This window comes from Hemitrygon akajei, chromosome 11 (assembly GCF_048418815.1).
Source record: "Hemitrygon akajei chromosome 11, sHemAka1.3, whole genome shotgun sequence".
NCBI lineage: Eukaryota > Metazoa > Chordata > Chondrichthyes > Myliobatiformes > Dasyatidae > Hemitrygon > Hemitrygon akajei.
This window is the reverse complement of record NC_133134.1, coordinates 4,017,882-4,030,796: the sequence shown is the minus strand read 5'-3', so window position 1 is coordinate 4,030,796 and position 12,915 is coordinate 4,017,882. Positions and strand designations below refer to the sequence as shown.

The 12,915-nt window shown below is 44.2% G+C and overlaps 1 protein-coding gene across 1 annotated transcript in view; it reads right to left on the bottom strand.

Moving 5' to 3' along the window:
- Positions 1 to 12,915, bottom strand: part of coro7 (coronin 7) — a 227,002-nt gene that overhangs the window by 171,160 nt on the left and 42,927 nt on the right. The window contains exons 8-9 of the mRNA XM_073060075.1: positions 9,541 to 9,627; positions 3,891 to 3,973 (exon numbers count right to left, since the gene is read on the bottom strand). Of these exons, the coding sequence (XP_072916176.1) occupies positions 3,891 to 3,973; positions 9,541 to 9,627 (170 nt within the window). The remainder of the gene's footprint in view (positions 1 to 3,890; positions 3,974 to 9,540; positions 9,628 to 12,915) is intronic.

Genomic DNA, 12,915 nt, shown 5'->3' with positions numbered 1-12,915 from the left:
TTCCAATATAACTCGGAGTCCTGCCATGTGCAGAAGTTCGCTGATGACACGGCCATAGTGGGGTGTGTCAGGAATGGACAGGAGGAGGAGTATAGGAAACTGATACAGGACTTTGTGATATGGTGCAACTCAAACTACCTGCGTCTCAATATCACCAAGACCAAGGAGATGGTGGTGGACTTTAGGAGATCTAGGCCTCATATGCAGCCAGTGATCATTAATGGAGAATGTGTGGAGCAGGTTAAGACCTACAAGTATCTGGGAGTACAGTTAGACGAGAAGCTAGACTGGACTGCCAACACAGATGCCTTGTGCAGGAAGGCACAGAGTCGACTGTACTTTCTTAGAAGGTTGGCGTCATTCAATGTCTGTAGTGAGATGCTGAAGATGTTCTATAGGTCAGTTGTGGAGAGCGCCCTCTTCTTTGTGGTGACGTGTTGGGGAGGAAGCATTAAGAAGAGGGACGCCTCACGTCTTAATAAGCTGGTAAGGAAGGCGGGCTCTGTCGTGGGCAAAGTACTGGAGAGTTTAACATCGGTAGCTGAGCGAAGGGCGCTGAGTAGGCTACGGTCAATTATGGAAAACTCTGAACATCCTCTACATAGCACCATCCAGAGACAGAGAAGCAGTTTCAGCGACAGGTTACTATCGATGCAATGCTCCTCAGACAGGATGAAGAGGTCAATACTCCCCAATGCCATTAGGCTTTACAATTCTACCGCCAGGACTTAAGAACTTTTTAAAAGCTATTATTAATGCTTTTTGAGATAGTGATTTAGATGCATATCATATTTTTTACTGAGTTAAGTATTGTATGTAATTAGTTTTGCTACAACAAGTGTATGGGACATTGGAAAAAAAGTTGAATTTCCCCATGGGGATGAATAAAGTATCTATCTATCTATCTATCTAAGTCCAGTGAAGAAGTCTGCCACTTCAGTGTTAATGTGTGAAGGGTGTGTGAACTGTTCACACAATTCACATTGAAAACTTTCAGGTCAAGTCAAATGCTTCTTGTCTCTTTGTGAAAAAAATACAATGCATTGTACCCAGTAACCCTTTTTAAATTCAAAAATATTGGTTTTATTTAAGTAATACACATATGCAAAAATTCTGATTACTGTAAACCAAGGAGGATGCAATTGTATTGAAATGAGATCTAGGAGGCAAGTTAGCAAGAAGAAACCCTGAAGGCTTGTTCATTCATTCAGCCCCGCATTAATTCAGTGAACTGAGGTAATCAGTCATCAACATTGTGGTTCCAAACAGGATTTTACAAACATTTTGCAACCAGAATGATTGGTTATTTCTTTGATAAAGGCGACATACATACACACAAAATACCACTTTCTTATTCTAGGTTCCAAAACACACAATCCGTGGCAGCAATAAGTGAACACTTTTACAATGTCTGTGAGTGTGAGAGGAAGAGAGGAGGATAGAAGAAAAGATAAACGATTTCCACCCTTCACACAGATGCTAATCACATGTCTGAAACTGAAGGAAGCGGATACTTCCACTTTAAATATTTCCGTCAGGATACAAACAGCCTACGTTCTCAGTGTGGTTTTGCCAGCTTCGTTAATTCTACATTTGTTATTGGTTCTGAAGGCTTTTAGTAATTTGCAATTAGTTGACCTTAAGCTCCCACAGAAATCAACAAGAAAAATTAATCTTTAACTGGAAAGGAGGTGGTGCGAGTTGCTTTTGCAGCTGAGAAGTATTGATCAGATTGTGGTTTGGAGGCTCACACAATGCACAAGGGCTCTGTGGGCTGGACAAAATCATTTATATGATATTTATATCATATATCGTTAATTATTTAAGCCACTAACAAGTCTCCTGTGGTTTCTATTTCAGGGTCAGGTATCTAAAGATTAATTTATTTATCATATGTTCCTTAAAACTTCGAAACAAGGTGAAATACATCATTTGCGTCAACAACCTACAGAGTCTGAGCATCGTGCTTGGCAGCCCAGGTGTCACTGTGACTCCACCACCAACATAGCATGCTCACAACTTACTAACCCTAAGCAACACACACAAAATGCTGGTGGAACACAGCAGGCCAGGCAGCATCTATAAGGAGAAGCACTGTTGAAGTTTTGGGCCGAGACCCTTTGTCAGGACTGGCCTTAACGTGCATCTTGGGGAAAACCAGAGCAAATGGAGGAGGCCCATGCAGACACAGCAGCGGGAACTGAACCCATTACCCTAACTGCAATGCTATTGTGCTGCCCTTTGTACAGTACTTGTACTTAAGCTCTTGTACTTAAGCTGCTAAATTCTGTTTTATTTTTAAAGCAACAGTCATTTTCACATATGCTTAAAGTTCCAAGAATTTGAAGTATTTTACAATGAATCAATTACTGGGTTCATATATCCACTGCCTTGGAAAAATGTCCCTGGAAAACAGACATTATTTCTGAAATGGTCCAATTTATGGCACTCCTTCCAGTTCCAGCACCACAGGAGATTCAGTCACATCTTGTAAGCCACCTTTAGATCTTATTTTCCATTACTACCATCAGGGAGGAGGTACAGGAGCCTGAAGACCCACACTCATTGTTTCAGGAACAGCTTCTTCCCCTCTGCCATCAAATCTCTGAATGGACACTATCTCACTATTTTTGCTCTTTTGGTGCTACTTATTTAATATATATTTATAATTTACAATATATCACTGCACTGCTGCCACAAACTAATCCTCTCCATGCACTTCAATTTCTCTAATTTCTGATAACTGCTCTGACTCCTTTTTCTACCCACCATTCTGGCTCCCCTCTTCCTTCCCTTTCTTCCATTCTCCTCACTTATCAGATTTCTTCTTCTCCAGCCCTTCACCTCTTCAATCTATCACCGCACAACATCCACCCCCTTTCCCCCTCACCTATCACCTGCCAGCTTGTACTCTTTGCCCCATCTTTTTATTCTGGCTTCCTCCTTCCTTTCCAGTCCTAATGAAGAATCTCAGACTGAAATGTCTACTGTTATTCATTAATATACACGCTGCCTGACTTGCTGAGTTCCTCCAGCTTTTGTACGTGCTGCTGAAGATTTCCAGTGTCTGCAGAATTTCACGTTTATAATCCCTTCTTCCTGCTCTGCTTTACGGACTATCACAAGACCGTCCTTTCCAGTGGAGTATCACATCAATCAATTCTAGTCAACCACTATGCACACGAATGACCTGTGGGACAGAACAGTGTACTAAATATGAAATCAAGGGAATGGCCATGATGTGACAAGGATTCTCTGATTATCTAACAGGACAGAGAGACTGTGTAACTGGACAGAAGAAACCATGGCCCAGGATACTCCAATTGTGAAACCATCATTCTCCTTGGGCCCTTTGCTCCCAGGGGAGCATAGACCATCGATGACCTCCCGTCTTCAACGTCCTCTGTCTCAGCCGGTGGACCAGGAGTATGGAATGCCTTCAATTCCACCAATCTATGAGGGCGGTATTATATCGTAACGCTTTACGGTGCCAGCGGTAAGATCAGGGTTCAATTGTTGCTGCTGCCTGTAACTTCCACCGGGTTTCTCTGGTTTCCTGCCGCTTTCTGAAGATGTGTGGTTAGGGTTAGCAAGTCGCAGGCATGCTGTGTTGGTGCCGGAAGCATGGTGAGATTCACGGGCTGCCCCCAGCATATTCTCAGACAGTGTTGGTCTCCGCTGCAATGCATTTCATTGTATGTTTCTATGTACGTGACAAACATTTGTGATCTGCTGTTCAGTCTGGGGAATGACATTGGAACCTCCCAGATCTGACACATTTCATATCCATATCAGTAACTGCAGGAGGTGCAAATTCAATGCCCCCTCAGTGGGGATACAAGGACTGACCCAAGTCTGTGACAGAGTACAAAACAGATGTGTGCACTCACCCCTGGTCCGTGTCAATCGTCAGGGTGCTGACAGGCGTGGTGAACTGCCGCACGTCCCACAGCCTCGCTTGCCGCTCGCGTACCTAGAGAGACAAGGAAGGATGAAGGGAGTGAGAAAGAACACCCCAGGGGCAGTACCCAGCAACATATCAGTGAACACAGGCTGCTGGCATGGGTTGTGTGGCAGATACCACAAGGCAATTAGCCATTCAGCCCATCAGGGCTGATTTATTATCCCTTTCAATCCCATTCTCCTGCATTTTCCCTTTAACCTTTGGCACCCTTACTAATCAATAACCTGTCAACCTCCACTTTAAATATACTCAATGACTTGGCATCCACAGCTGTCTGTGGCAATGAATCCCACAGATTCAGTATCCTCTGACTGAAGAAATTCCTCCTCATCCCTGTTCTAGAGGATATCCTATTCTGAGCCTGCACCCTCTGGTCCTAAATTCTCCCACGTTTGGAAACATTCCCTCCACATCCACTCTATCTAGGCCTTTCAGTATTCGATGTTTCAATGAGATCCCCCCTCATTCTTCTAAACTACAGTGACTACGGGCCCCAAGCCATCGAATGTCACTCATACGATAACCATTTTATTCCCAGGATCATTCTCATCACCCTCTCCAACGGCAGCACATCTTTCCTTAGATATGGGGCCCTAAACTGCTCACAATACTCCAAGTGTGGTCTGACCAATTGTCTAATAAAGCCTCAGCACTACACCCTCCAATGTCCAATCCTCTATTAACTCCAAAGTCCCATCCTCTAAGGGACCAATGTTTACTTTATTCGGCTTCTTCCACTGTGGTAAGTCACATCTCCTTTAATATTTTTTGCTGGCCTACTCTCTACATTAATCAGCTTTGGGTCACTCGTTGCTACTTTCTAGCAATTCCCCAACTCTGTGACTGACCACCAATCTTCACAACAGACTGGCTTTTCTTTCCGTTTGATGGAAACACAGAACACCACAGCTCAGAAACAGGCCCTTCAGCCCATCTAGTCCATGACTAGTCCCATTGAGCTGCTTTTGGACCATAGCTACCCACTCATTACATAGTTAAAAAGAACTAGGTAATGATAGACAACTAGAAAATTATAAGGTTAGCAGGAAGGAGCTTAAAAATGAAATTAGGAGAGCCAGAAGGGGCCATGAGAAGGCCTTGGCAAGGATTAAGGAAAACCCCAAGGCATTCTACAAGTAAATGAAGAGCAAAAGGATAAGACGTGAGAGAATAGGACCAATCAAGTGTGACAGTGGAACCATGTATATGGAACCAGAGGAGACAGCAGAGGTACTTAATGAATACTTTGCTTCAGTACTCACTACAGAAAAGGACCTTGGCAAAGGTAGGGATGACTTACAGCAGACTGAAAAGATTGAGCATATAGAAATGAAAAAAGATGATGTGCTGGAGTTTGTAGAAAGCATCAAGTCGAATAAGTCACCGGGACTGGATGAGATGTACCCCAGGCTACTGTGGGAGGCGAGGGAGGAGATTGCTGAGTCTCTGGCACTGATCTTTACATCATCAATGGGGATGGCAGAGGTTCCGGAGGATTGGAGGGTTGCAGATGTTGTTCCCTTATTCAAGAAAGGGAGTAGAGATAACCCAGGAAATTATAGACCAGTGAGTCTTACCTCAGTGGTTGATAAGTCGATGGAGAAGATCCTGAGAGGCAGGATTTATGAAGATTTGGAGAGACATAATATGATTAGGAATAGTCAGCATGGTTTTGTCAAAGGCAGGCCATGCCTTACGAGCCTGACTGAATAATATGAGGATGTGACTAAACACATTGATGAAGGTAGAACAGTAGATGTAGTGTATATGGATTTCAGCAAGGCATTTGATAAGGTACCCCATGCAAGGCTTATTGAGAAAGTAAGGAGGCATGGGATCCAAGGGGACATTACTTCATGGATCTAGAACTGGCTCGCCCACAGAAGGCAAAGAGTGGTTGTAGACGGGTCATATTCTACATGAAGGCCGGTGACCAGTGATGTGCCTCAGGAATCTGTTCTGGGACACCTTCTCTTCGTGATTTTTATAAATGACCTGGATGAGGAAGTGGAGGGATGGGTTAGTAAGTTTGCTGATGACACAAAGGTTGGGGATGTTGTGGATAGTGTGGAGGGTTGTCAGGGGTTACAGCACGATATTGATAGGATGCAAAACTGGGCTGAGAAGTGGCAGATGGAGTTCAACCCAGATAGGTGTGAGGTGGTTCATTTTGGTAGGTCAAATATGATGGCAGAATATGGTGTTAATGGTAAGACTCTTGGCAGTGTGGAGGATCAGAGGGATCTTGGGGTCCGAGTCCATAGGACACTCAAAGCTGCTGTGCAGGTTGACTCTGTGGTTAAGAAGGCATACAGTGCATTGGCCTTCATCAATCGTGGGATTGAGTTTAAGAGCTGAGAGGTCATGTTGCAGCTGTATATGACCCTGGTCAGACCCCACTTGCTGTACTGTGCTCAGTTCTGGTCACGTCATTACGGGAAAGATGTGGAAACTATAGAAAGGGTGCAGAGGAGACTTACAAGGATGTTGCCTGGATTGGGGGGCATGACCTATGAGAATAGGTTGAGTGAGCTTGGCCTTTTCTCCTTGGAGCAACAGAGGATGAGAGGTGATCTGATAGAGGTGCATAAGATGAAGAGAGGAATTGATCGTGTGGATAGTCAGAGGCTTTTTCCCAGGGCTGAAATGACTAACATGAGATGGAACAATTTTAAGGTGCTTGGAAGTAGGTACAGAGGAGATGTCAGGGATAAGTTTTTTACGCAGAGAGTGGTGAGTGTGTGGGATGGGCTGCCGGTAACTGTGGTGGAGGCGGATACAATAGGGTCTTTTAAGAGACTCCTGGATAGGTACATGGAGCTCAGAAAAAGAGGGCTATGGGTAACCCTAGGTAATTTCTAAAGTAAGTACATGTTCAGCACAGCATTGTGGACTGATGGGCCTTATTCTGTATTTCTATGTTTCACATCTCTCCCACCCAGGTACTTACCCACACTTCCTCTTAAATGTTGAACTCAAACCCACATCCATCACTTCCACTGGCAACTCCTTCCACACTCACTCCACCCTCTGAGTGAAGAAGCTCCCTTCAGGTTCCTCTTAAACCTTTCACCCTTAACCTATGACCGCTAGTTCTTGTCACACCCAACCTCAGTGGAAAAAGCCTGCTTGCATTTACCCTATCTATACCCTTCATAATTTTGTATACATTTATCAATTCTTTTCCCATTCTCCCACACTGCAGGGAATAAAGCTCTACGCAAGTATTTAACCTTTCCCTAAAACTCATATCCTCAAGTCCTGGCTATATCATTGTAAATTTTCTTTGTACTCTTTGAATCTTATTTACACCTTTCCTGCAAGTTGATGACCAAAACTGCAAACAATATTCCAAACAACACACGCAAAAGCTGGTGGAACGCAGCAGGCCAGGCAGCATCTATAAGGAGAAGCGCTGTCGATGTTTTGGGCCGAGGCCCTTCGTCAGGACTAACTGAAAGAAAAGATAGTAACAGATTTGAAAGTAAGAGGGGGGAGGGGGAAATCCAAAATGATAGGAGAAGACGGGGGGGGGGGTGGAAGCTAAGAGCTGGAAAGGTGATTGACAAAAGGGATATAGAGCTGGAGAGGGAAAGGATCATGGGACAGGAGGCCTAGGGAGAAAGAAAGGGGGAGGGGAGCACCAGAGGGAGATGAAGAACAGGCAAAGAGTGATTGTGAGGGGGCAGAGAGAAAGAAGAAAAGGGGGGGATAAATAAATAAATAAGGGATGGGGTGAGAAGGGGAGGAGGGACATTAATAAAAGTTAGAGAAATCAATGTTAGAGATAACAATATTCCAAGTTTGGCCTCGTCAATACAACTTCAACATAAGTGGTTTAGTAAGAGAAAAAATGAAAGAAGTATCACAACCCCAGGGGCACAGGGAAATCTGGCTGATACACTTGTTCTGCAGAGAGCCAGCACAGGCTTGGCAGGCTGAACAACCACCTTCTGTAACATTAAGTGAGATCATTCCTCAGGAACAAAAGTTCAAATCCCACCTTGGCAAAAGTAAAGCCCGAATTCAAGTGATTAAATAAATAATAAATCTTCTCTTCATTCAAGATTATTTAATGTCAATTCCAGTACCCAAGTATAAAGGAGAACAAAATAATTGTTACTCTGCATCTGATGTAGCAAAGAAAAAACAAAATAAGATAAAGTACACAATAATAAAAACACAATAGATATAAATACGTAAGATATCTTATATACATAAATGGTTGTATGCCCACAAAGTGACACTAGGAACAGGAGTGCCTGTACATAAGGTGACTGACAGGAAACGATAAAGTAGTGGGGTGGGTGGAAGTGTTGATCAGCCTCACTGCTTGGGGAAAGGAATTGTTTTCTTGAGTCTGATGGTCCTGTACTGATTTCAGTCCTGGGTAACGACAAAGACACTGGACTGTTGTGAAAGCCTGTCTACTTCACAGGCATCCTCTTAAGAGAGAAAATTTAACAAATGATCTCACAGTAAAGGACCTCAAGGAAAGAATGACTTTAGCACAGTAGAATTTGCGTTAGACTCGGTTCAGTACCAGGAATCCACAACTTGACAGTGATGTGAAGACTTATTTGGCTAAAATGGAAAAGGAAAATAGATTACAGAGTCAGGCAGTAGCCAACCAGTCACAGGCATTTAAGGGGATATTTTATAAATCTCAGCAAGAATGTTCCAGCGGGAAAGAGAAGCTCTATGAGGAGGCACTATCTGTGGCTAATTTAGGAAATTAACGATATGCTTTCTAGATGACACCAAGACTGGGGGTGTAGTGGATAGTAAGGAAGATGATTAAAGCTTGCACAGTGATCCCAATCAGCTGGAAAAATGGCAGATGGAATTTAATGCAGGCAAGTGTGAAGTGTTGTATTTTGGGAGGAAAAAACAGGGTAGAACTTACACAGTGAACAGCAGGGCACTAAGGAGTGCAATAGAACAGAGGATTTGGGAAGAGAGGTGTCACAGGGAGGTAGGGTCATGAAGGGACATCGGCCTTCATAAATCAAAGTACTGAGTACAGGAGTTAGACGCTATGTTGATCTGTATTGGATGGGGTGGGAAGTCCAAAACGAGAGGGCACAGATTTAGGAAGAGAGGGGAAAGATTTAAAAAGGACACAAGGGCAACTTTTTCATGCAGAGCAACAAGTTGCCCGAGGAAGTGGTTGAGGCGGGTACAATAACCTCAGGCAGGTATGTGGAGAGGCAGTACTTTGAGGGAGCTGGACCGAATGCAGAACATTGGGCACCATGGTCAACATGGACTGGTTGGGCCGAATGGCCAGTATCCCTGCTGTGTTGCTCCGTGACTCCCTGAGATCAAGGACACACGACACTGCAGACACAAACAATCTGCTGGAGAAACTCAGTGGGGTGAGCAGATTCTATGTGGCTGTGTGTGGAGGGGGGTAGGATAGGAATTGTTGACATTTTGAGTTAAGATGTTACATCACCCCGAGGGTGGGGGGGGGGGGGGGTTGTAGGCGAATAGTAGGACGGGGGGCCAGTGTGTGAAACTGCTGCTTGTCTCCTCACCATCACAGACCCATATGCATTCTATACAATAGTTACCTGGCTAAACCCAGTCGACAAGACAGTATCCAAAGCATTCAGCCACAGCAGACGGGAATCCTTGATGGTGTCATGGCCTTTAACAGACTAGGAAAAATAGAGGATTTGTTAGGCATGTGTGAAGCAAGCCCAATACCAAAGTACAAAATAAATTTATTATCAAAGCACATACATGTGACCATCTACAACCCTGAGATTCATTTTCCTGTGGGCATACTCAGCAAGAATACACAGACAATAGAATTAATGACAGACTTCACACGAGACAGACAAACGACCAGTGTGCAGAAGATGACAAACTGTGCAAATACAAAAAGAAAAATATAATTATAATAATAAGCATTGAAAACATGAGATAAAAGCCCTTGAAAGTGAGTCCATTGGTTGTGAGCACAGTTCAGTGATGGTGAGTGGTTGAGTGAAATTATCCTCATTGGTTCAAGAGCCTAATGGTTGAGGGGTAATAACCTGGTGGTGTGAATCCAGAGGTTCCTGTACTTCCTTCCTGAAGTCAGCAGCAAGGAGAGAGGATGGCCTGGGTGGTGGGGGTCCTTGATGATGGATGCTGCTTTGCTCCCCTCCCCTTCAGTGTTCCCTGCTTCGATGACAGCTGCTGGCCACAACACCACACGATCAGGGAGGGGACCAGCACAAATAGAACGGCAACCTCCACAATGAGTGATCACCAGCCAAAGAAAAGAGCGTCTTTTGTACTAATGTTTACCGTGACAGTCACAAGCACGTGGTGAGCCAGCCCGTTAGTCAGTGCCAGGGAGCCGGGGAGGACTGGCAAAACACAGCTGGGCTGAAAACAAAGCCTAAACACGAGAGATGGAAATCCAGAACAACACACACAAAATGCTGGAGGAACTCAGCAGGTCAAACAGCATCTGTGGAGGGGAATAAACCGTCGATGTTTCAGAATCAGGTTTAATATCACTGGCAGCTGTTGTGAAATTTGTTGTTTTGTGGAAGCAGTACATTGCAACACACAATAATCAAAAACTATACCATAAATTAAAATTCTAAAAAATATACAAACATATAAAATTAAATTAGTGGGGAAAAAAAGAGCAAATACAAAATAAGGAAACAAAAACTAATGAGATACTGTTCACGCGTTCATTGTCCATTCAGAAATCTGATGACGGAGGGGAAGAAACTGTTCCTGAAACATTGAGTGTGTCTCTTCAGGCTCCTGTACATCTTCCTTAATGGTAGCATGACAATAGGGCATGCTCTGGGTGATGGGGTGAGACCCTTCATCAGGACTGGAAAGGAAGGGGGAAGAAGCCAGAATATAAAGGTGGTGGAAGGAGTACAAGCTGGCAGGTGATAGGTGAGGGGGAAGGAGGGAGGATGAAGTAAGAAGCTGGCAGGTGATAGGTGATAGGTGAGGGGGAAGGAGGGAGGATGAAGTAAGAAGCTGGCAGGTGATAGGTGAGGGGGAAGGAGGGAGGATGAAGTAAGAAGCTGGCAGGTGATAGGTGATAGGTGAGGGGGAAGGAGGGAGGATGAAGTAAGAAGCTGGCAGGTGATAGGTGAGGGGGAAGGAGGGAGGATGAAGTAAGAAGCTGGCAGGTGATAGGTGAGGGGGAAGGAGGGAGGATGAAGTAAGAAGCTGGCAGGTGATAGGTGAGGGGGAAGGAGGGAGGATGAAGTAAGAAGCTGGCAGGTGATAGGTGAGGGGGAAGGAGGGAGGATGAAGTAAGAAGCTGGCAGGTGATAGGTGAGGGGGAAGGAGGGAGGATGAAGTAAGAAGCTGGCAGGTGATAGGTGAGGGGGAAGGAGGGAGGATGAAGTAAGAAGCTAGCAGGTGATAGGTGAGGGGGAAGGAGGGAGGATGAAGTAAGAAGCTGGCAGGTGATAGGTGAGGGGGAAGGAGGGAGGATGAAGTAAGAAGCTGGCAGGTGATAGGTGAGGGGGAAGGAGGGAGGATGAAGTAAGAAGCTGGCAGGTGATAGGTGGAAGAGGGAAAGGGTTAAACAAGGAGAGGAGAGTGGACCATGGGAGAATGGCAAGAAGGAGGGGAATCAGAGGGAAGTGATGGGCAGGTGAGAAGAGAAGGGGTACGAGAGAAGCCAGAACGGGGAATGGGAAAAAAAGAAAAGTGGATAGGGGTAGGAATTACTGGAAGTTAGAGAAATCAATGTTCAGCATGTTCCTTTTCCTCCATGAACCAGTGTCCTCCCTTATCAGATGTACAATGTCCAGGCCCTCTCCCCCTCATCCACCCTACCTAAACCCTCCTCAGTATCAGATTCCGGTTTATTATCATGGACATACAGTACATTGTGAAATTTGTTGTTTTTGCAGCAGCAGTACAGTGCAAGACTTAACATCAGATTTGTGAACAGGTTTTTAGCAAGAGTTGAAATACCTGGTTCAAGTTGTGACAACAAATGCCTCAAGCCCCACGTGTAACAATGTTCAAGTCTCTTCTGTTTTTTGTGAGTATGTGGTTCACTCTACTGAAGCCTCTTTCAACAAGGTAGGAGGAGAAAGGTAATGCAATGAAGAGCAATTTGGCCCTTCTCCAAAGAACAGGAACCTTTGTATGACAACGTAGCCACATACTACAAAAGCTGACACTTTTGAAAAGCATGTTTGCTTCTTCAACATTCTGAATTTCAATAATTTTTTCTTGCAAGCTCTTTTCCTGTTCTTCCACCTTCCAATGGGTTAGTTACCCAGTCCGGAATTTCCAGATTGTTCAAATCCTTGAACTGATTCTGAAAATCCTTCTTCAGTGACTGCAGGTGTAAGCAGTACTCTTGCAAATCACCGTCTGTGAAAAACAGTGCCATACTTTCCATGCAGGGAAATTGTGAGAACATTCTTCTCCCAATGTTTTACTTAAATATTTCCAGTTTCTAATAAAAGTGGACATCACACTTTTTGTCTGGATTACATTGAAATTCTCACCTTGCAGTTTCATATTTAGAATGTTCATACTGATCGGCTGGGATGCCACATCTCCACGTAGAAGTTCAATCTTGCTCCCCAAGCTCTTGTTGACTTTGAGCAAAAATTCAACCGCAGTGTCAAAAAGATCAAAGAAACGTTTTAAGCAGCAGCCTTTTGGCAGCCAACACACTTCAGTGTGAAGAAGCAAGCCTTCAAACTCTTAATCGTTACCTTGGCATAACCGGTGAAATATTCTGCTATTTAATGGATGAGCTTTAATTTGGTTGATAGCAGGTAAGAGTTGCTTGAAAAGAATTACTGGCTGAGGTTTTTGGCTGCGAGATGTTGACAATGAATTACACAATGGATTGCAAACAGACTTGAAATTTCTTTTTTCATAAATGCCACTAAACCAGCATGGCAACCTGTCAAATACGGTGCTCCATCTGTTGCACAAGAAATCATCTT